The sequence below is a fragment of the Glycine soja genome, chromosome 11, assembly GCF_004193775.1.
Source record: "Glycine soja cultivar W05 chromosome 11, ASM419377v2, whole genome shotgun sequence".
NCBI classification, from domain to species: Eukaryota; Viridiplantae; Streptophyta; class Magnoliopsida; order Fabales; family Fabaceae; genus Glycine; species Glycine soja.
The window spans coordinates 36,466,156-36,489,518 of NC_041012.1; the positions used below are offsets into that span (position 1 = coordinate 36,466,156).

The 23,363-nt window shown below is 33.8% G+C and overlaps 3 protein-coding genes across 3 annotated transcripts; 2 read left to right on the plus strand and 1 right to left on the minus strand.

Moving 5' to 3' along the window:
- Window positions 1-676: 676 nt before the first annotated feature.
- LOC114376040 (guanylate-binding protein 1-like) lies at window positions 677-8,483 on the plus strand. Its single transcript, XM_028333946.1, has 14 exons — window positions 677-1,039; window positions 1,681-1,842; window positions 1,953-2,018; window positions 2,182-2,325; window positions 2,457-2,570; window positions 3,487-3,588; window positions 3,675-3,860; window positions 4,492-4,581; window positions 4,657-4,791; window positions 5,184-5,306; window positions 5,518-5,603; window positions 5,695-6,307; window positions 6,443-6,520; window positions 7,137-8,483. The coding sequence occupies exons 1-14, from the start codon at window positions 770-772 to the stop codon at window positions 8,148-8,150; spliced, it is 3,183 nt and encodes a 1,060-aa protein (XP_028189747.1). The 5' UTR covers window positions 677-769; the 3' UTR covers window positions 8,151-8,483.
- Window positions 8,484-10,880: 2,397 nt separating this feature from the next.
- LOC114373250 lies at window positions 10,881-11,441 on the plus strand. Its single transcript, XM_028330759.1, has one exon. The coding sequence runs from the start codon at window positions 10,881-10,883 to the stop codon at window positions 11,439-11,441; it is 561 nt and encodes a 186-aa protein (XP_028186560.1).
- A 3,997-nt stretch (window positions 11,442-15,438) lies between these two features.
- LOC114377662 (cellulose synthase-like protein G2) lies at window positions 15,439-19,784 on the minus strand. Its single transcript, XM_028336286.1, has 9 exons — window positions 18,649-19,784; window positions 18,424-18,517; window positions 18,025-18,108; window positions 17,527-17,649; window positions 17,207-17,419; window positions 17,003-17,102; window positions 16,701-16,873; window positions 16,269-16,616; window positions 15,439-16,165 (listed from the first exon to the last, which is right to left on the minus strand). The coding sequence occupies exons 1-9, from the start codon at window positions 19,161-19,163 to the stop codon at window positions 15,605-15,607; spliced, it is 2,211 nt and encodes a 736-aa protein (XP_028192087.1). The 5' UTR covers window positions 19,164-19,784; the 3' UTR covers window positions 15,439-15,604.
- Window positions 19,785-23,363: the final 3,579 nt, after the last annotated feature.

Here is a 23,363-nt window from a genome sequence, read left to right on the forward strand (position 1 = left end):
TAAAAGACTAAAACAAATCTTAATTTAAAAAGATGAAAACTAAAGATATATTTTAGTCTTTTATTTTAAGATAAAACTTTCGTTAAAATTTAGGTTGTTTATCTTGATTTGATGTCATTCAATATTTAGAAAATTCAATTATGCAAATGGGACAGTCTAAACTTTATATTATATATTTTATTAAATAAATATCAAATATTATATTTACTTCGTCAAGTAGTTTAAACGTTAATTATAAAAAATAAAAAATAATGTATTTACTGATAGTATGAATATTTTTTTATACTTTAATTATAAATTATTATTTACAACAATTATTTTAAAAAGATATTTAAATATAACTTTTGATTGGTTATAGCATAAAAAAATATTTTGAAGCTAAATATCTACTAAAAAATTTAAATTGATAAAAAAGTTATCCAAACACGAAATGAGGGAGAAACGAAGAAACAAAGCACACTCTCTCTTTTTCTCTGTTATCCTTCCTTTTGTTTTCCCTCCCCAATTTTAAAAAGCCTCGAAAGAAAAAAAAAGTTTTTTTTCTTCTAATTTATTAAATCAGAGACGAATCTGACTCCGTTAACTTCCAATATAAAAGAATTCTTCCGCTAAATAATTACTCCCCACGCATTTCAAAGATATCATTATACAATAATTAACAATTAAAAAAAATAAAATTTGTGAAAACCCAGGCATAAAGAGAAGAAGCACTGAACTGAAAAGGAGAAAGAGGGAAACAAAAAAGCCAACTCCGAGAAAACAGCGAAAGATGCTCAAGTATTTCAACCGAGGCAGGGACAGCCCCGCCGCCGACGCGTCACCGCCTTCCCCCGCGGCGGCGACGCCGTCGTACTCGTCATCGTCGGCGTCTCCGGTGACTGGCCCCGCGAGGCCCATTCGCCTGGTATACTGCGACGAGAAGGGAAAGTTCCGGATGGATCCGGAAGCCGTCGCGACGCTCCAACTCGTCAAGGAGCCCATCGGCGTCGTCTCCGTCTGCGGCCGCGCGCGCCAGGGCAAGAGTTTCATCCTCAACCAGGTGATTTTCGCAATTGGAATGAAATTTTCTTCGCAGTTGGGTTTGGTAATTAGGGTTTTGTTACGTGGATGGTTTGTTCAGTGGTAATTATTAGTGTCTATGCCACAGTGTGGCTTTCTGTGATCAATGTGTCTGGTTTTGATTAATTTTGGGACAACCGTTTTTTTTTTGTTGTTGTGAAGTTTTTGCTCAGTGTGATTTTTGTTATAACATGGTTTGAATGCGAGATTCGAAACCTAATTGGAAGGTTTGGGGACGGTTCTTGACTGTCTAATAGGCTAGTGGTAAAGTGGCTTTGTGATGTTGAGAGTGTCTGATCGTTTGCTTATCTGTGTTTAACAATTAGTTTGTGGATTATTATTGTTTTCATTTAGTTTAAGTTGAAAATTTGGGTGCCAAATTCTGTTGCTAATTTCTAGCACTTGTGGAAGACAAGTGCTTTGGGGCTTCTTTTTGTTCCATTTACTTGATACTTGATTGAGTCACCGAGAAATTTATTTTACTGTAACTATTAGTTTGTCTCAATATGAGATGTAACTTTTCCGCTTTCTGCAAGTATTGAAATACAATTACTAAATAAGTGAGACTTTGTTAAATTGTTATTATAATCTGTATTGTGTCTTATGTTTTTTGTATTTCAGCTCTTAGGAAAGAGTAGTGGATTTCAAGTAGCATCAACACATCGGCCTTGTACCAAAGGGCTTTGGTTGTGGAGTGCACCTTTGAAGAAGACTGCTCTTGATGGAACAGAGTACAGTCTCCTGCTATTAGACAGTGAAGGAATAGATGCTTATGATCAAACGGTCAGTTTTCCAAATGTTAAGATATATGCTTATTTTCTTGTGTACAAGTATGTAGTCAATTTCTAATCATTGCTATCTTGTCTTGCTCTGCAATTTGTTTTATTATACAGGGCACATACAGCACCCAGATATTCTCACTGGCAGTTCTTTTGTCTAGCATGTTCATTTATAACCAGGTTGGCACAACCTTACTTATATGTGTTTCTTGGGTTTTAGATGTCATGATCAATTTGCGAGTTTGTTATAGAGCAATGCGTGAAACTTTATTCCTTCTTCTCCTCCCAGCTTTTGTGAATTTCTTGCTGCAATTGGAACACTGATGCTATTTTTTTTGCTCAGATGGGTGGTATCGATGAGGCTTCCCTTGATCGTCTTTCTCTTGTCACCCAAATGACAAAGCACATTCGTGTTAGAGCATCTGGAGGAAAGACTTCTGCGTCTGAACTAGGACAGTTTTCCCCAATTTTTGTTTGGCTATTAAGGGTAGGTTGTGTACAATCGCACGTGTTGGGCAAAAATATATGTCATAATTGTAGTGATGGTATCTTAGCATACTTTGACTGTATTGTATAGTCTCATTTTTTAACTTCATTTATCAATCCTCTTGCTTGCAGGACTTTTATTTAGACCTAACAGAAGATAACAGAAAAATAACACCCCGTGATTATCTGGAAATTGCCTTGAGGCCAGTCCAAGGGAGTGGAAAAGATATAAAGGCTAAAAATGAGGTATTAATTTGCTCCCTATTTTAGTACATCCAAGAAGAAATTGAGATATATCAATAATGTGAGAATGTTAGGATCTTATTAATTAGGTTTAATAGTCTCATGTGTTTGGCCTTCAGTGGTAGTTTACTCATTCCACTTGCATGACTTGTCTTGTCTTCTCTTTATAGTTCCCTTTTTTAATAACATTATCAAATAGGGAAGATCAAAGGAATATGAGTGACAAGAGATTGGCAAGTATACAAAATCGTACATTGTAAAGAGTGTTGTCTTAGGTGGTTTATCTCTATTTGAGTTAAGAAATAGGATTACGCACAATTATGAATGGCAAATAAAAAAAATAAACGAAACAATTAAAAAATCACAGAATTTTAAAGAAAGATTGTAATGCAGACATTACCTCTTTCAAAATTACATTTAGAGCCTCTCCAATGCCTGAATATTTGACGATTTTGAAGTTCTTTACTGAGTTGTACAAATTTTGATTAATTAAGATCGGTTCTGATTGCCAATTTGATTTGCTTTAATAATAAGTCCTAAAAAAAATCTGAGCACAACACATCAAACTCTGTAAAATTGACTACTGAATATGGAATATTTGATACGTTCTTGGACCTTGAAAGTAATTTCTTCACTTTGATCATTTAGGATATTAGTAATCTTCTACTCTTGAACCTATGCTACAAATTCCATCAATTTGGCATTCTTCTAATTTGAAATGTTGTCCAACAAGAATACAATATTTTTTGTGCTCTGATTGCTTTCTGCAGCTACATTTTTCTTTTACTTCCTGTCATCATGAGTTGCAAACATTTTTGAAAATACATTTTGCAAGCTTTTATGACACATTAAAAAGTGGAAAATATGAACTTCATTTTCTATCTGGATTCATTAATTTTTTGACAAAATTATACTATAGATTCGAGATTCCATTCGGGCTTTATTCCCAGACAGGGAATGTTTCACTCTTGTGAGACCTTTGAACAACGAAAATGATCTACAGCGACTGGACCAGATATCAGTAAGTAACCTATCACAGCTGGCATATTCTTTTGTAGTCATTTTGTTGTCTCTTAACTTTTTTGATATTTTATCTTAAATATGCAGATGGATAAATTAAGAACTGGATTTCGAGAGGGCCTTGATTCTTTGACAAAGTTTGTTTTCGAGAGAACAAGGCCAAAACAAGTTGGTGCAACTATGATGACTGGACCTGTATTGGTCGGTATAACTGAATCTTATCTGAAAGCACTCAACGAAGGTGCCGTGCCTACAATTTCTTCCTCATGGCAGGTTAATCTTAAATCTTTAAATTATGATTCTGACTAGAGTGACAGAAGAACGGATTTAACTGTAAAGAATTCTTTGGACATATTTAAGATTTTGGGTTTGGCCATGCGGTAATAAAATGTCATTTTAGTGGATTGTTGCAATTGCATAATATAATTTTTAGCCATCCAATGTTTTATTTTGCTTTTTACTTCCCTTAAATTATGCTTGAGAGTATTATTTTTTAAAGATTTAGCCTACCAAGGTAATAAGATGACTGATAAAACGCTGATTATTGATGTTACTTGTCGTAATTGGCAGTATCCGGAGGTGGATGTTCAATTAGCAGTTGAAGGAAATTTCTTTTTATTAATTGTTCTAAATTGTATGCTGCTTTGATTCCCTTTTAACGTGAATGATTACTTTTTTCTGACACTTGAAGTTATTTTTCTGTTTATATCTACAAGAATGTCTTTTGTTGTTCTTGCCAAGTATACTTTATCTATTAATGAAAGGAGAAACTTGGCATTATGCAGGTTTTTTGTCAAATAGTTGCTAGAATATGGGAATGAAATTTGATAATTTTATAGCATGCCATTTATTCTTCTTGACTTTTTTGTTTGCTCAGTACTGGTTTTATTTTGTTTGCTTGCAGAGTGTCGAAGAAGCTGAGTGTCACCGGGCATATGATTCTGCTACTGATGTTTATATGTCTTCTTTTGACCGCTCAACGCCACCTGAGGAAGTGAGTAATCTATTCTATCTGCTTGAAGTAAATTATGATTATAATTCTTTTCCTTTCTGATTGCTATGCTTGCAGGTTGCTTTGAGGGAAGCACATGAACAAGCAAAACAAAAGTCAATGGCTGCTTTTAATGCTATTGCCATAGGAGTTGGTTCAGCCAGGAAGACATATGAGGGGCTCCTTCTTAAATTCTTCAAAAAGGCATTTGAGGTATTGTATATTTTAATTGAGTGGGATTGACTGATAAAAGTTAATGTGAAAAAGTATGTGCATATGCCAGTAAGTATAAAAGCATAATTATTTGTTGGCTTAGGTGTCTTTCCCCCGCTTTTTGGTTGGGTTGATAGCCTGGTAGTAGTTTGTTGGTGGCAGTTTATAGTCATATTACTTGAAATGGAGTTTTTTTTTTGTTATTATTTGGTGCATGTGTTCACCTTTAATGTCATTTGCTTATAAGTACTTGGAGGATTTTGTACGATAATTGTAAGATAATTTTGCCTCTTCTGATATATTTTTTTATGCCTCTGGTCTAGTTGAGAGAACCATCTAACTTATATGCTTTAGTATGTCATGCTTGATGTTATTAATGTTTTGGTTAACAGGATTATAGGAAAGATGCATTCATGGAAGCAGATCTGCAGTGCTCAAATGCTATACAGTCTATGGAAAAAAGGCTGAGGGCAGCTTGTAATGCTTCTGATGCAAAGATTGATAATGTTGCTAAGGTAATTGTTGTGACCCCCCCCCCCCCCCCCCCCCCCCCCCCCCTCTTCCCCTCCCATGTGAGAGCAGAATATCTTAATTATTTCCAATCAAAATTACTTCCCTCAAACCCATACCAAACAAGTCCTTTAGAGAGTACATGGTCCTCCCCTGTGCCAAAATCAAGGTGGCTTTATTGGAATGATAAGATTCTTTAATGTCTGTTTGATGCAGGTTCTTGATGCTCTTTTATCTGAATATGAAAAAACTATTCAAGGTCCAGGGAAATGGCAAAGACTTGCTGTTTTCTTACAACAAAGGTTTGTGAAGATATCTTTTTGCAAAGTTTTCTTTGTGTGTGGGGTCTTTTTTGTGACTTTTCTAAATTAATTTTCATGTTGCTGTCAATAGTTTTGAAGGCCCTGTGCTTGACCTTGTCAAGAGGCTAATAGCTACCATCGAATCAGAGAAGAGGTCTCATGCTTTACAATATCGGTCTATTGAAGAAAAAGTGGACCTTCTGACAAAACGGCTGGAAGCCACTGAAGGTGAAAAATCCAACTACATTAAGCGATATGAGGATGCCATCAATGATAAGAAGAAACTCATGGATGAATATAAGAATCGCATAACTGACCTGCAAGCTAATCGTCGCTCACTGGATGAGAGGTACTCTAGTTTATTGAAAACACTAGACTCTACCAAGCAGGATTCCATGGATTGGAAAAGAAAATATGAGCAAGTCTTATCGAGGCAGAAAGCTGAAGAAGATCAAGCTAGTTCTGAAATAGCAGCCCTCAAGTCCCGGAGTGGTGCTGCTGAAGCAAGGTTGGCAGCAGCAAAGGAACAAGCTCAGTCTGCTCAAGAGGAGGCAGAGGAGTGGAAGCGGAAGTATGATATCGCCCGTAGAGAAGCACAATCTGCTTTACAGAAAGCAGCTAATGTGCAGGAGCGCACAAACAAGCAGACACAATTGAGGGAAGATGCTTTAAGAGAAGAATTTTCTGGAACTTTGGCTGAAAAAGTGAGCTCACTCTCCTTCCTGATTTTCCTGCTCATTTCTTTTATAAATATCTTTCACTTAGTTTTGCTATTACTTAAAGATCTGTAATGGTTTTAAACTTGGGTTCTTATTTGTTCCTCCTTCCTAACTATGCAGGAAGATGAAATAAAAGAGAAAACTGCAAAAATTGAGCATGCTGAGAAGTGTTTAACAACCCTGAATTTAGAGTTGAAGGTGAGACTCTTGGCTTCTAAGAAGTTCTCCACAGAGCATTATTATCAAGTGCTCTCAGCAAGACAAGATTTATATTATGCATGTGTATAATGAATTCTGTTTTATATTCTCGATATATATTGTATTATTGTTTATTTCTTATTTTATTTTGTCTTTTATAGTGGTCATGCACTTGGGTGGAGGCCTGAACTAATACATGGTTCCTGCTTTGTAGCTTTTCTGTCTTTTCTCCCTTATGATTTCTTGTCTCGTGTTGCATCTTCACTTAGTTGTTTGGCTGGGAATTATAGATGGTTGTTAAGACTTTAGGATTCTAAACTCAATTTTATGAAGTGCCGTGGTGGAATTTTTTAACTGGAATTGGTTGAAACAATTTACCCACCATTCAGAAGGAATTGTTTTAATGCCTCAAGTCAATTTGAATTCTCTTCATTTTTTTTGTCTACTATAATTTTTTTTGCTCAGCAAAAATCAATATTATATATGATATCCAGTACTAGGTGTACTGAAAAAACAAAGATAAAAGCAATACAAATATTATAATATGCATTGTCTACTATAATATTATATGCATGCTCTGTCCTTTTGGGACTAAGTGCTGCATCTGACCTTGCAGGCTGCTGAATCAAAGATAAGGAGTTATGATACAGAAATATCCTCACTGAGGATTGAAATTAAAGAGTTGACTGAGAAGTTGAAAGCTGAAAATGCTAAGGCTCAATCATACGAAAGGGAAGCAATAGTATTTCAGCAGGAGAAGAACCATCTAGAACAGAAGTATCATACCGAGTTCAAAAGATTTGATGAGGTCCAGGAAAGGTGTAAAACTGCTGAAAAAGAAGCTGCAAGGGCTACTGAAGTGGCTGATAAAGCGCGGGCTGAAGCAGGCATGGCCCAGAAGGAGAGGAGTGAGATGCAGAGACTGGCAATGGAAAGACTGGCACAGATTGAGAGGGCTGAGAGGAGAATTGAAAATTTGGGGAGGGAGAAAGATAATCTGGAAGCTGAATTACGGAGAGTAAGGGATTCAGAGAAGGATGCACTTACCAGAGCTGTGAAACTAGAGGAGAAGGTGCAACAGAGAGAGAAGGATTTAGAAGCCCTTTTGGATAAAGATAAGACACACCGGCGAAATAGTGCCCAGATTCTCGAACAGCTTCTGGAAACAGAACGCGAAGCACATGCACAGGCGAATAACCGGGCGGAGGCTCTCTCTCTACAGTTACAATCTGCACAAGCCAAAATTGATTCTCTCCATCAAGAGCTGACTAAATTTCGACTGAATGAAACTGCATTGGACAGTAAACTAAACACTGCTTCCCATGGTAAACGTATGAGGGTAGATGACAACATTGGTGATGACATGGATGTAAGTCCCAGAATTGTAAAGGGAACCAAGAGAACAAGGAGTACATACTCACAACCAGAAGATGGTGGTTCCATCTTTGAGGGTGCTGAAGAAAATCTTAGTCAGCGAACAAGTGAGGAGGATTATAGAAAGTTTACCGTACAAAGGCTTAAGCAAGAGCTGACAAAGCTCAACTATGGTGATCAGCTGCTTCGGTTGAAGAATCCCAACAAGAAAGAGATCATTGCTCTGTATGAGAAATGTGTTCTTCAGAAGTCATAGCAAATTTTGAAAAGCACTTGTATTGGCATGGTGCATGTTGTTTCCCCATCTGGGTTGGTCTAAATCTCATTCATTCCATGGTTGCTGACATAGAGACTAGAAATAATGTGTGATAGTAACTTTCTGAGTGATTTTACATTTGGGGTGTGTTTTGCTTGAGTTTACTAGCAATGGTTACATGCAGGCCATAGAAAATTTTGATGGCCCGGTCTTTTATTTGTTGATTGCTTGAGTTGTATTTAATACATCTGTATAGTTTTATTTTTTGTATTAACATTGTTTGCATATTAGATGAGCTAAATTTAGATTTTTATTTTATTTTTGTGAGCTAAATTTGGCTTCTGTGTGCCTAACTTTATGAAATGATTGTTTCTGAAGTAAAGATTGAAAATGCTCAACTGACGCGCGCTCTTTTATCCCCATCCCCATCCAGAGAATAGAGATGCATTTGCGTTTCGCTTTATGGAATGCCGTCTATTTTTTATTTTTTTTTATCAGAATGAATTAGAGTAAAGAAACAATTAGAGGGGTTCTTAATTTGAATTGAATTTTAGTTTTGAAAAGAATAATTATCACATACAATCATTTTATTTTTCATAATTCATTTTTTCAATCAATTTGGTTTATAATCTATATTTGATTCAATGATTTGAGAAATTATTAAACATAGATATTAAACCAAATTAAACCAAATATAGTTTATAAATTTTCTCCTACAAACTTTTAAATAAAAGTTATACACAACTAAAATGTTAATGGTCTTAGAAAATTGTAAGCACCAACTTTGAACAATGAGTTCAAAAGAAGTATTATATAGTACAAATGATACTCTGAAACTACATATGAAACCAAAGTCTGGACTATCTACCACAAATCCACAATATGAAACCTACATTTCTTAAAAAAAAAGCACTATCAACTACCGAGCAAATAAATGCATAAAACTAATTTATAGTTAAAGAAACCTAACATATTAAACTAAACAATAACACCAAACCAAGTTAATTCAAATTTGTCCACATTTCTATTGAGCTATCGTATTACGTTAAATTTAATATATTACATGTCTATACTCAAAAAATTATTAATATTAATTGTATTATTTATTTCTTGTAAATGAAAAAAAACAGCTATGGCCTTTGCTTTTAGCTCCTATTAATTACCACTATATAATTGTAGATTTTAAAATATTCTTAAGATAAAAGTTATTTTATAATTCATCATCAAAGAATCTGATTCTGATGAACCGGATTATTCTTTTGCACCCCAGCAAAGAAATCCTGTGTAATGTGGTAAAAAAAATTGCATCAACAATTTGTCAAAGAATCTGATTCCTTCACCATTTGTTTTTCTCTATTCATACAATGACTGGATTAATTAATTTCTTTGTTGGTATTGCAATACATGTATGTGGCATTAATTAATATGATACTTATGATTATTTTTCAGAGGCTCGGCCAAAGAGAGCAAGTAGCTAGTCATCGGCAGGCTCGTTTCTATATGCATTCGAAATTTAGAATAACTCAGTATAAATTGCCATAGTCAATTAAGCTTCCACGAAATATAGGTGCCATGCTAGTTTTCTATTCAAACAGAGGAGGCACTTGCATTTTGTGGTTCTAAACAGTAATTAATGTTGGTTTTTATATGCATGGATAGTTAATATTATTTCCATTGTGATTGGCAGAAATAGATATGAGTTGTTGAAAACATCTAATGGAGTGAAACTGCAACAGAATGAGAAGGCATTGTCAGACAGCATAGAATCCAGTGACACTGCAGGGCATGATACTAACCATGTTCCAAAAGAAGAGAATGGTCTAACCATTCCCTTGCATAACAAAATGTAGCAACAATGTTAGTTTAGAATTTTTTATACTACTACTTCTACTTCTGGTCCTATATAAAAAACAAAGTACTATTGTTTTTGCCCTAATTATAAGAAACGTAGGACTATAACTTATAGGACTACTTTATTGCTACATTTTAACCCATACTATCTCTTAATGAAAGTGAATGTATTTATTAAGCTATAAAAAAGATATACTCATTGGTTGAAAAATTATCTTTTGAAAAATAATTCCCTCTTAAACCCTTTAATGTTATGGATAGTTTTAAAATAAAATTAAAATTTATGACAAATTAATCAATCTAACTACTTTGATTGATTTTGATGAATTAGATAATTATTTCTTGTATATACGACTAGAGGTAGTATATTGTAACTGAAAAATTATGAATTCAAAATTTGACTTGAGAGTTATATTTTGATAATATTTTTTTGACAATGAATTTAATTCAAAATTTGACTCGAGATTCTCATATTACTTGTTGGTTGGGAGAAACTTGAGAGTACTTTGCACTTAGTAGTGATTGCAGATTGTTGAATGTGTGTATCAACAGTTGCCTATCATGAGTGTTTAGGACTGTTTATTTTATTTTCAGTTATTGCTTTTTATGATTCCTTTCAGTTACAATAGTTGTTATGTTAGTGGTTATTGTTTAAGAAGTCAGCTATTGTTTTTATAATTTCGTTCAGTTACAAAAATCTCTATTTAAACAAATTATTATTCAATAAAATGTGTGCATTCATCTCCCTTCATTCTGTGAGTTAAGTTTTTTTTCCAACAGATTAGTATCAAGAACCTTCTTCTTAAGAGGGACCTGTGAGTGAACCGAGTGAAACCCACCACAAAAAGCCAAAATACCTTGCTTCAATTCATAAAAAAGATGGATTCTGAAACACCGTACACAGCACTAGCACCACCTGTGTTTGATGGTGATAATTATCAAATCTGGGAAGCAAGAATGGAGGCAAATGATCTCTGGGAAGCGGTTGAGGAAGACTACGAAGTTCTTCCTTTACCAACCAATCCAACGATGGCTCAGATAAAAAATCAAAAGGAGAGGAAAACAAGAAAGTCAAAGGCAAGAGCTTCTTTATTTGTTGTTGTCTCAAAAGAAATTTTCACTAGAATAATGACCATCAAATCAACATATGAAATATGGAGTTTCCTCAAGAATGAATATGAAGGAGATGAAAAGATTAAGGGAATGCAAGCCCTGAATCTGGTTAGAGAATTTGAGATGCAGAAAATGAAGGAGTCTGAAACAATTAAAGAGTATGCTAACAAGCTTCTTAGCATTGCCAACAAAGTAAGATTGCTTGGTTCTGAATTTCCTGATTCAAGAATAGTTGAAAAAATACTGGTGACTGTCCCTGAAAGATTTGAGGCTACTATTACAACCTTGGAGAATACTAAGGATTTGTCAAAACTTACCTTGGCATAACTTGTAAATGCTTTGCAAGCCCAAGAGCAAAGAAGAAGAATGAGGGCTGATGATTCTGTGGAAGGAGCATTGCAAGCTAAATTACAAATTAACCAAGGAGAGAAAAGCAAGTGGAAGAAATACAAGAAGAAGAATTTCAACAAACAAGAAGCAGCGGCTAACACTAGCAACAAAAGTGGAGATAACAACAAAGGATTTCCTCCTTGCAAGCACTGTGGCAGAATGAGTCATCCTCCTTTCAAATGTTGGAGAAGACCCGATGTTAAGTGTGAAAAGTGCAACAAGTTGGGGCATCATGTGAGAATTTGCCAAATCAATCTTCAACAAAAGAAAGAGGCTCAAGTTGCAGATCAACAAGAGGAAGAGCAATTGTTTGTAGCAACTTGTTTTACAAGCAGTAGCTCAATTGAATGTTGGCTAGTGGATAGTGGTTGTACCAACCACATGACCCACGATCAAGAGCTTTTCAGAGAGTTGGACATTTCACAAGTATCAAAAGTTAGAATCGGAAATGGTGATCTTATCACTGTTGAAGGAAAGGGAACTGTAGCCATTGAAAGTTGCACAGGTACAAAATTAATTTATGACGTTTTGTATGTACCTGAGATTGATCAAAACTTGCTAAGTGTGGGACAATTGGTTGAGAAGGGGTTTAAAGTCATCTTTGAAAATAAGCATTGTTTGATTAAAGATGTCAATGACAAGGAAATTTCCAGTATCAAAAAGAGAGGTAAAAGTTTCTCATTTGATCCACTGAAGGAGGAGCAAGCAGCCTATCCAGCCACTGTAAATAGTACAGAGGCTTGGCCAAAAGGTTAGGCCATTTTCATCATGCAGTTGTGCTGAACATGCAACGCAAGGAGTTGGTTCATGGCTTACCTCACTTAGATTCTAAATTACCAAGCTGTGAAGCATGTCAATATGGCAAGCAAGCAAGATTACCCTTCAAACAATCAACCTAGAGAGCAACAGAGAAGCTGTAGTTGATTCACACAGATTTGGTCGGACCTCACAGGACTGCTTCACTTAAAAAGAGTAAATATTACATCATCTTTATAGATGATTTCACCAGAATGTGCTTGATTTATTTTCTCAAGTCTAAGTCAGAGGTTGCAGGTGTATTTTGGAGATTTAAGCATTGGATTGAAAAACAAAGTGGCTGCATGATTCAAGCTTTGAGGTCTGATAATGGCAAGGAGTACACTTCAGCACAATTCACCATGTTTTGTGAGAAAACAGACATTGAGCATCAATTAACAGCTCCTTACACCCCTCAACAAAATGGGGTTAGTGAAAGAAAGAATCAGACGATAATGGAAATGGTCAGATGTATGCTTCATGAGAAAGGGTTACCTAAGGAATATTGGGCAAAAGCTGCAAACACTGCAGTATTCTTGCTAAATCAACTTCCCACCAAAGCAGTAAATAGGAGGACTCCTTTTGAGACTTGGTATGGTTATAAACCTTCCTTGAAAAATTTTAAAGTATTTGGATGCTTGTGTTTTACTTATGTGTCACAGATTAAGAGAGACAAGCTAGACAAAAAAGCTAAACCTGGTATCTTTGTGGGATATAGTTCAGTATCTAAAGCTTATATAGTTTTCCAACCTCACACAAGGAAAATTCTGTTAAGCAGGGATGTGTACTTCATGGACAATGAGAAATGGAGCTGGAATGATACTGAAAAGATGCCGATAGCTGACCCTTTGCAAAATCAAGATGAGTTAATTGACGATGCACCTGTGAGAGGCACTAGATTGCTCTCAGATATTTATGAAAGATGCAATGTAGCAGTTCTAGAACCTGCAGGATATTGGGATGCAAAGGAGGATCCAAAATGGAGTGCTGCAATGCAGGAGGAGGAGGAGCTTGTCATGATTGATAAAAATCAGACTTGGGAACTCGTTGAAAGGCCTGAACACAGAAAAGTCATAGGTGTGAAGTGGGTGTTTAGAACAAAGCTGAATGCAGATGGCTCAATCAACAAACATAAAGCAAGGTTAGTAGTAAAGGGGTATGCTCAAATTTTTGGAGTAGATTTCTTTGATACTTTTGCTCCAGTTGCAAGGCAAGATACCATTAGGATGTTGCTAGCTATTGCAGCACAGAAGGGATGGAAAATCTGCCAACTTGATGTCAAGTCAGCTTTCTTAAATAGATTTCTAGAGGAAGAAATCTATGTTGAGCAACCTGAAGGTTTCCTTATGAAAGGACATAAGGACAAAGTCTATCTATTAAAGAAGGTTTTGTATGGTTTGAAACAGGCCCCAAGAGCCTGGTACAACAGGATTGATGAGTACTTATCAAAACTAGGCTTTGTTAAAAGTCTTAGTGAATCCACTTTATACATAAAAAAGGTGATCAAGCTAACTTCATTGTGATCTCTTTGTATGTTGATGATCTCTTAGTCATTGGCAACAATGTTGAACTTATTCAGCAGTTCAACGATGATATGATGCAAATCTTTGAGATGACAGACCTAGGAGAAATGTCCTATTTCCTTGGTATGGAGGTTAAGCATATTGAAGGTGATATGCAAAGGAGATCCTGAAGAAATTCAACATGGAGAACTGTAAAGGCATGAACACTCCTATGTGTCAAAAGGAGAATTTATGCAAGGATGATGGTTCAGAACAAGTGGAAGAAGCACTCTACAGAAGCTTAATTGGTTGCTTAATGTATCTCACAGCAACAAGACCGAATATCTTGTATGCTGTAAATGTACTTTCAAGATTCATGAATTGTGCTAAAGAATCTCATTTTAAAGCAGCAAAAAGAGTGTTTAGGTATGTCAAGGAGACTTTAAATTATGGAATGAAGTTCAGTCAATCACAAGATTTCAAATTGCAAGGCTATTCTAATAGTGATTGGGCAGGGTCTTTAGATGACATGAAAAACACCTCAGGCTATTGTTTTAGTTTTGGATCAGGGATGTTCTTTTGGAGTTCCCAAAAACAAGAAATTGTCACACAGTCAACCGCTGAAGCAGAATTTATAGTAACCACAACAGCTGTTAATCAAGCCTTATGGCTAAGGAAAATGCTAACTGGTTTGCACTTGGAGCAAGATACAACTACTAAAGTAATGGTGGACAATCAGGTAGCCATAGCCATCTTTAAAAATCCAGTTTTTCATGGAAAAATAAAGCATTTTAGCATCAAATTATTTTTTCTTAGAGATGTACAGAGGGATGGTGCAGTGTGCTTAAAGTACTGCAAGACTGAAGACCAGCTGTCAGATATCTTCACCAAAGCTCTTCCGAGAAGCAGACTTGAGTTACTGAGAGAGAAACTTGGACTTGCCAACCACTGATACAAGGAGGAGTGTTGAACGTGTGTATCAGTAGTTGCCTATCATGAGTGTTTAGGACTGTTTATTTTATTTTCAGTCATTGCTTTTTATGATTCCTTTCAGTTACAATAGTTGTTATGTTAGTGGTTATTGTTTAGGAAGTCAGTTATTGCTTTTATAATTCCGTTCAGTTACAAAAATCTCTATTTAAACAGATTATTATTCAATAAAATGTGTGCATTCATCTCCCTTCATTCTGTGAGTTAAGTTTTTTTTCCAACACAGATTATCATATACTATGGATGATGTAGAATATAAGTGTCATAACTGAAGATGATTACTGGTCCCTAATAGAAGCTCTATATCCGGTTAATCTAATTTGTTTTTTGCTTCTAGTAAATGTTAGCAATGACTTGAGGAAGGTTTATATGGTCCCTTAATGCATGGCCAAGATTTCCGTTGCAGCTGCTATATGATTGATACTCAAAATTCTTTTCAGGTGTAATAATAACCTTAAAATGCTAAATTTGTCCTATATATGATGATGAGGGAAGCTCGTTTGATACAAATGAATGACTTACTAATCTACATGACATTTCAATGTTGGGGCTATTTGTCTTTGTAGCACATACTTTTTATTCTCTTGCACATTTGTAATTGTGCTGAGGATAGAATGTGAAGAGTAAAATTAGGAGAGAAAATCGTCTATGCTCTGACAATGTAGAGAGTTTTTATACTATCATCCAAATTGCTATGTATGATAAGTTTATTGACTTTTACGAAAATTAGTTAAAAGTCATATCTGTCATAACTTCTGATTGGTTGACCATATAAAAGTCTCCCATCAGTGCACAAAAATTAAACTCAAATTACTAGTAGAGCATACTATGCATTCCTAGTAGTTTAAAAAATGCCAAAAGAACAACAGTAGCCAAGATAACAGGTATAGCAACTAACTTAGAAATTCGTCCCTTGTCCTTCCTTATCATCAGCCCTTCAATGATGGGGTAGTTGACCGTAATTATAAAAACTGCTAGGAAAAGCTGCACAAACATTTTGTCACAATCACCCACCAATAACACTCTGTAGACTCCTCCAAAGAAGCAAGATATGTTGATAGTGATGAGGGCAAGCATTGGCACTACAAAGATATTTGATGCTTGGAAGTCATATTTATCCATTTGATATAGCACAGTCTGTTCATCATTCCCTAATTTATTAGTTGGCAAGAAACTAGCTTCTCTTATGCCAACTTTCTTTAGTAGTGCATCCAAACATCCATATAGATGGCAAGTAACTGATTTCATCATCCATATCCTCTGCTCATTTATCCACTTTTTGAGTGTTCCACCAGTTAAGAAGACTTCAAGTAAATGTTTTAGAAGAGCTGATAGAAAGATGAATGAAAAGATAATGAAAAATGGGTCTGAAACCTGTTAAGAAAAAAAGAAAAAGTAAAAAAGTTTCAGCATTATACAAGAATGTGAGATTGAAGGGAAAATGGTGGTAAGTGAGATAGATCATTATTGTTGTTACCTTAGGGTACAAGGGTATTCCATTTAGTAGACAGAGCTGAGGGATAGTAGCAAAACACCAAAGAGGGAAACAATAAAGAGGGAAATATGTGAGCCATGCTAAACATAGACTCTGGAGAAGTGGCATCTTTGAAAGCCCATATGTAAGGGGGCAAAACCTATTTATACCATTTTCAAACAAACCACTGTACCATCTAGTGCCTTGGATTAGTACATCATTCAAATTTGTTGTAGCTGAACCTAGAAACTGTGGCCTAGATGGTTCACAGAAAACTGAAGTCCATCCATTACAATTCAAAATAAATCCAGTGAGGTAGTCTTCTACTACACTAACATACGAGAAACCAACCTGCAACCGTTCGAAAAATATGCACATTTTTTTTACTACAAGAATTTTGATGTAATAACTGATTTAGGAAACAAGTCTATTTACCTCTTGGCCCCATTTAGTGCCAATTTCATAGTTACAAGAAGCCAAAAAGTGAGGTTCTTCTAGTAATGCATATTTCTGACCAGATACCAAATCACTTGTGTAGTTTTGATTAAGTGATCTGATGAATTCGTTAGATGAACCAAAGTATTCTTTAAGTTGCAGCAGATCAGTTCCTAACATTCAAAACACGAAACAATAAAAATTATGGTAGCCTTGACTCAACATAAGAGCATTGTTCATTTGTAGATGTCATTAAAATCTTGTGTTTTGGAAGCAACTAGATAGATAATAGTGTTTAATACCTTTCCTTGCGAAGTTTCCAAACAGTGATACCCTTTTTATATAAAAGCCTGTACCTGAAATCACTGGTCCCATAAGCCCATCCATACCTTGCCATTGTAGCTGAAATTGTCCATATAAATTTAGTTATACCAAAGAAAACATTGCAGCATCTTATACAATGGGGGACATGAAAAAATTCTAAAGGCATGTTTTGATGTCCTTACTGTAAATATTGATCTTAGTTGACTATCATAGATGTCATTCTTGCTAATGTTGTGAAATTTCTGAGGAAATTGAACAAAAGCCAAGGAGGAGGATATCTTTGGATCGAGGTGAAAACACATGGCATATCGAGCTGAAGTTGGATCATTACAGAACATGTCACAGTCTAGAACTAGAATGTATGGAGAATTACTCATCACGGAAGAGACGCGAAGCTGTGAGATTATTAAGTAAGATGGGAAAGCATTATTACATTTATTGTGTTGTTGAAGAAATTTTTGTTTATACATGTTTGGCAGATAAGAGAAAAGTATATTCATACAAGGACATTGAGTGCTCCAGCCTTGAAATGGTGGGGATGAGAAGGCTTTTTCTCGCGAGAAACATAAACAAGGAGAGGCATTTTGACATCATCTACATCATCAATGATAGTTTCTTGCATCACCTGTAAAAATAAGATTAATTAACCAAATTGCTTAGATGTATTGTTTCTCTTGGCAGTGAATTAGCACATAAGTTGAAAATCCACATCAGTTTTGATTGATTTTATTGCCATATATATAATAGTAACTTATTGAGAACACTAGCAGTTCAAAGAAGATTATGCCTATCATGTTTAATTATTCTCTATCAAACAAGATAGAGAAGAATAACGTGTATCAAGCCAGATTAGATAAGTTAGAGGAATAAAGATGGTTTATAACCACGAATTCTGTTTCCTCTAGTCAAGTTGGTCCAATCCAATGCTTAAGCCAAAATGTCAAATGCTAAAACTATACTGCATGCACTAGTGATAATATATAGCCAAACGCTATTATACCTCAATGACAGAAGGGTAATCTCTGGAAAAGGTTCTATCTTTTCTGAAAGTCTTTATCTCCTCTTTAAAAGCCTCGTACTTTTCCTGCATATAGTTATGCTACTATAATAATGTCCGTAATATTTTATTACTTTTTTTTATCTATACAAATATATTACTTTATTAATTTTTAATTTTTATAAATAAAAAAATTGTTTGTGATCCTTGTAAGTTGTAATATTCAAACTTTTTTGTTGGTTTGAATGCACAGTTTGTAGAAACTTTTTACTGTAAGAGGAACTAAAAAAAATGAAAATTTTAATTTGATGGATTGAAAAAGATAGACAAAAAAAAAAAAATATTAAGCCTTTGAATAACCGGAAAAATCAATGAAACCAAGTTCCCTCATATGGTCAAAACCTTGATCTTTTGCTTATCTTCCATGTACACACTACTCCTTGCAAAATCACCATCATCATTATCCTTCAAAGCAGAAAAGTAAGCCTTGGGACACCTGAAGATATAAGATGGGTTGAATGGTTAAGGGAGAAGAGAAGGAGAAAAAGTTCATGGGGTTGATCCTCTGCTAACAAAAAAAATGAACAACTAACATTTGTGAATAAAAAAAAAAAAGCCTTAGGGCACCTGTTCTTTATTTTGTGCCTTCTACAAAATGGAAGCCACCACCTAGCAAACTTCCAAGCCTCCCTCACTCCATGAAGAATCAATGGAGACCCTCCATCATCCGAAACATACACATGAAGTTTCTGAGGAGGGTAATCCAGTGCCATGGCTGATAAAACTGTGTTCATCACATCCAAAGTTGGTTCCTTAGTTGCATCAGCAGTGCATATGAACACATCAATAGCAGGAAGCTTGTGATCCTCCGGCAATCGTTCCGGGAAGACGGACCGCGAAACGGGACGCCAACGAAAAGCTTGATCAAGGATCCAAATGAAGGAGAGAATGATCTCTGAAGCAAAAACAAGTAACCATGGTAATAACAAGTGGCTTTCTCTTGTTTCTGAGGGTTGGAAAAAAAAGCATAGTCTGTAATAGAACAAGAAGGCTAGTGCAGTGGAGTGGAGTAACATGTGTAACCTATTGATGATAACTAACAGGTTTTGGACATAGATGGTATTCAGAGGAAGGGTCTCCATTTCTTCACCTGCATAAGATTAATTTGTCTACTCTAGTTCCCTTGACTCTCCTTTTGTTATAGTTCTATTCTATGTTTGTCTATATAATATTTGAGGCTTCTTTCTGTCAATTTTAAGGGCATATTTGTGTCAATTCCTAGAAAAATAATATTCCTACTTGCTCATCTCTATTTTTTTATCGTATATTATAGGATAAGAAGATAAGAAAAGTTGCTAAAACAGTCTTACGTGAATTAAAAAGGTTTTGAGTTGAGAGACAAGAAATCTTGGTGGTGGGATGAAAAGGTTCAAGAAAAGGTTAAAAATAAAAGAGAATGTTTCAAAATCTTAAAAGCGCACAATAATGCTAAAAACTGGTTAAGGTATTGGAATGCTAAGAATGAGATACGAAAGGTGGTGCATGAAATATGATCTAAAGTATTTGAAGAGTTTTACCAGGACCTAGAGACAAGAAAGGAGAACATAAGATATATAAGCTTGCGAAATATAGAGAAAAGAAGACAAGGGATTTGGATCAAGTGCATTATGGATAAAATAGAAAAAGTTTCGGTCACGGATAAGAATGTCAAAGAAAGGTGGGACAATTATTTTTATAAGTTTTTTTATGATTGACAAGGTTCGAGTACTAATGTGGAGAGGCTAGAAACTCAAGAGGAGGAAAGAAATTTGGGTTATTACGGCTGAATTCTAATTGGAGAGGTTAAAGAAGCCCTTAAAAGGATTGATAAGGCCATAAGGGTAAAGCTTTTGGTCTGGTATCTCATGAGTCATAAGACAAATCATGTTCCTGGATTGTTTTGAAATTACGTATACGTAAATTAATACTAAGTTTAAAAGTTTGTGTTTGAAATGTCAACATACAAAATGCGTTAAATTTACTCAATGTATCAGACAATAGCATATAAACAATGAAATTTGTAGCATTTAACTGGATTTTAAATATGTACCATTGTAAAAATATGATGACAAAATATGCAATATTAGGAAAATATGACAAAATATGCAACATCGTGAAACTTAAGAAACAAAATGTGAGAAAAATGATAAACAGATTTAGGAGACAATTGAATGTGGGATAAAATTTGAAATTTGGAAGCAAAATTAGCAAGTGGGGGCAAAATTCACAATCAAGCTAATCTTTCGGGACAAAAATTATAATTAAACCTTTTATATTTAAAAGAAAAATCAGCTTCGGCACTTAAGTTTGTCCTCGATCGTTTTTACAACATTACAAATTGTCCCATATTTTTATGGTCAACCAACGAATTTAACACATGATGAAAGGTTGGAATTTGTCACTTTTTTAAACTTTGAGAGTAAAATTCGCAAAAGTAAATAAGAGGAAACAAAAATCACAACAAAATCAAAATTCGAGGGCAAAAATTTTCAAGTAAGCCAAAACAAAATATATGATGCTTACGGATTGGTAAGCCAAATCAAAACAAAATAAAAAAAATTCGGGACAAAATGGCTAAATTTTCTTCCTGTACCCAACATTTTTTCTAATACACCCCGCAATAAAAGAAAAAACCCAAAAATATTCTTACATATGACGCATATGTATTGATAATCCATATGAAGCTTACTGTATTAGATGTTCTAATCAACAGAGTTAATAAATTAATTATGTTAAAAAATAATTAGCATCGATATATATACCACTAAATTTTTAATGTATATTTAATATACATATAAGTTTACATAATAAATTTTGTAATAATTAATTTTGATCTAATAATATTTTTTACATATATAAATTTTAAATATAAGTTTACATATAGATTTAATAAAAATTTATATATGTATAAAAATATATTATTAGATCAAAATTAATTGTTTCAAAATTTATTATGTAAACTTATATGTATATTAAATATACATTAGAAATTTTAGTGTTATATATATTGATGTTAATTATTTTTTAACATAATTGGTCTATTAGACCAGTTGGTTAGAGTGTCATGTTAGACCTGTATGAGTCATTAATTTTAAATTATTTCGTAAAATATATTGTTATTAATTTGTATGGTTCATATGAATTACATATTGACCATATAGAAGAAGAAGTAAAAAATGATAAAATTAGAATTTTTTAAAATATGTTAGGTGTAAAAAAAATTTATTGGGTGAAGGAAAAATAACCAAAAATGACATGGAAACTTTGTTGTTGTTACTTATTATCATTATCAGACCCGCCCAAACTTGAATTTGAAAATTCACTAATTTAGACCAATTGCAACACGCAGCGGAGCTCAAAAGTAAATGATTAACATAGTATATTTATAAAGTATGATAAATCACTTCACTTTCAAGAGCATATATTATTATATTTATAAAGTATGATAAAGACGACGATTCGATCACTCCCCTTTCAACTCTTTAAATTGGCTCATTGTCACTTGTTAGACTAGAACCAGATTCATTTTTCATAGACAAACAACATATTCTTATCCAGAGAAGACATATGGTACATAAACTTAGTTTATGGCTTGAAATCGAACACGTTTACCCGCCAGCATAGGGATACTTCGTTTTTTAAAACGGTTCTATTTTTATTGGATTAAGGCACTCCCCTTTCATCTCTTTAAATTGGCTCCTACACAAACAACATATTCTTATCCAAAAATATTCCTACATGCTTTCTTCTTCCTTTTAAGTTTATTTTTTTTACAGTAATGCATTCATTTGTTCATTTTCGTCGAGGTTAAAGTGTTACGGAGGTACGTTGGTAAGTGATGATTGTAGTGATGTTTGATTTGATTCTTAACAGAGGTACGTTATTGTTATTTTTATTTTATTTTATGCGTAAAATATGAATTAAAGAATTCGTAAGTTATATAAAACTTACAATTGTTAATCCGTATAACTCAAACGGATTACTTAATTCATATAATTCATACAGATTGTCAATCAGTATGAGTTATACGGATTTATAATATTATTTTTAATTAAAAGAAATATTTATTCTTTAAAATTTTATTAAATTATAAATATATTAATATGATTTTTATAAAAATTAATGAGTACACAAAAATATTTGTTTATTTGAAATGTAATTAGAATTATTATTTAAATATTTTTAAATAAGTGTAGCTTAATAATTAATTTGTAAGTATTTGTTTTTATATTTTGGAAATGGTATTAATTATAAAATAATTTACACTTATAATTTATTTTAGTTGTTGTGGTCTAAAATTGATTATTTTTTGTGGTTATAATTTCATGAATTATAATTAAGTTGAATAATATAATCTATTTTAGTACATATGGTTAGGTTAAAAAATTTTAATCTATTATATGGTTATCAATTTTAAGTAGAAAAAGTTGATGTTATTGGTTTTTGATATATAGAGTTATCAATTTTAATATTTTATAATATTATATGCAGTAAAAAATTGCTTATGGTTTTGTGTGATAGTATATATATGGTGCGGTTAAAGATCGTTTGTTTGTGATTGAAATTTTTGAATGTCTTGTTAAGATGGACGAAAATCAATGAATATATAACAATATAATGTTTGAAGAAGTTGATATGAATAAACAAAATGAAGACGAAACTGGTGTGAATGAAGAACATGTTGATTGTTTTGGTCTAGACATTGTCATCATCAGGCAAAACAGTGTCCAACTCCATATATTAGTAGAATGCAGTAGCACAAAAATTTGATGATGTTAAACGTAAACTATGTTGATTTAAGTGAAGAGAGAAGATTTAGCTGTTTATGTAATTGTCATGTACTACAATAATATACAGTTGTTTCATTGGAAATTCATGTAATTATGTATTATACTTTATGTTCAAACGGTTTAGGGTTACTATAATACCTAGGGTTTAGTGTTACATCACCATATTAGGGTTAACTTACGTGAAAACCAAGGTTAATGGTATGTCACCAATTAGGGTTGAGTGGTACATAAAAAAGGATGGGTTTTATCGACTAGGGTTTAGTGTTACGTTACCAGTTACAATTTAGGGTTAATTCGAAACTTATTAAAATTTTTGTTACGTGTGGAATATAGGGTTTATGGTTTAATTCACGACCTATGATATAAGCAGTTCGATAGTAATATAAAAAAGATTTCAAATAAAATTGGAAAAATAAAAATATTGTTAAATAAAATAAAATGATAAACATTGTCTACACATTTCCTAAAAAATTCTAAATGTTTTCATGCGTCTTCCATGTGCTGCCTTCGTCG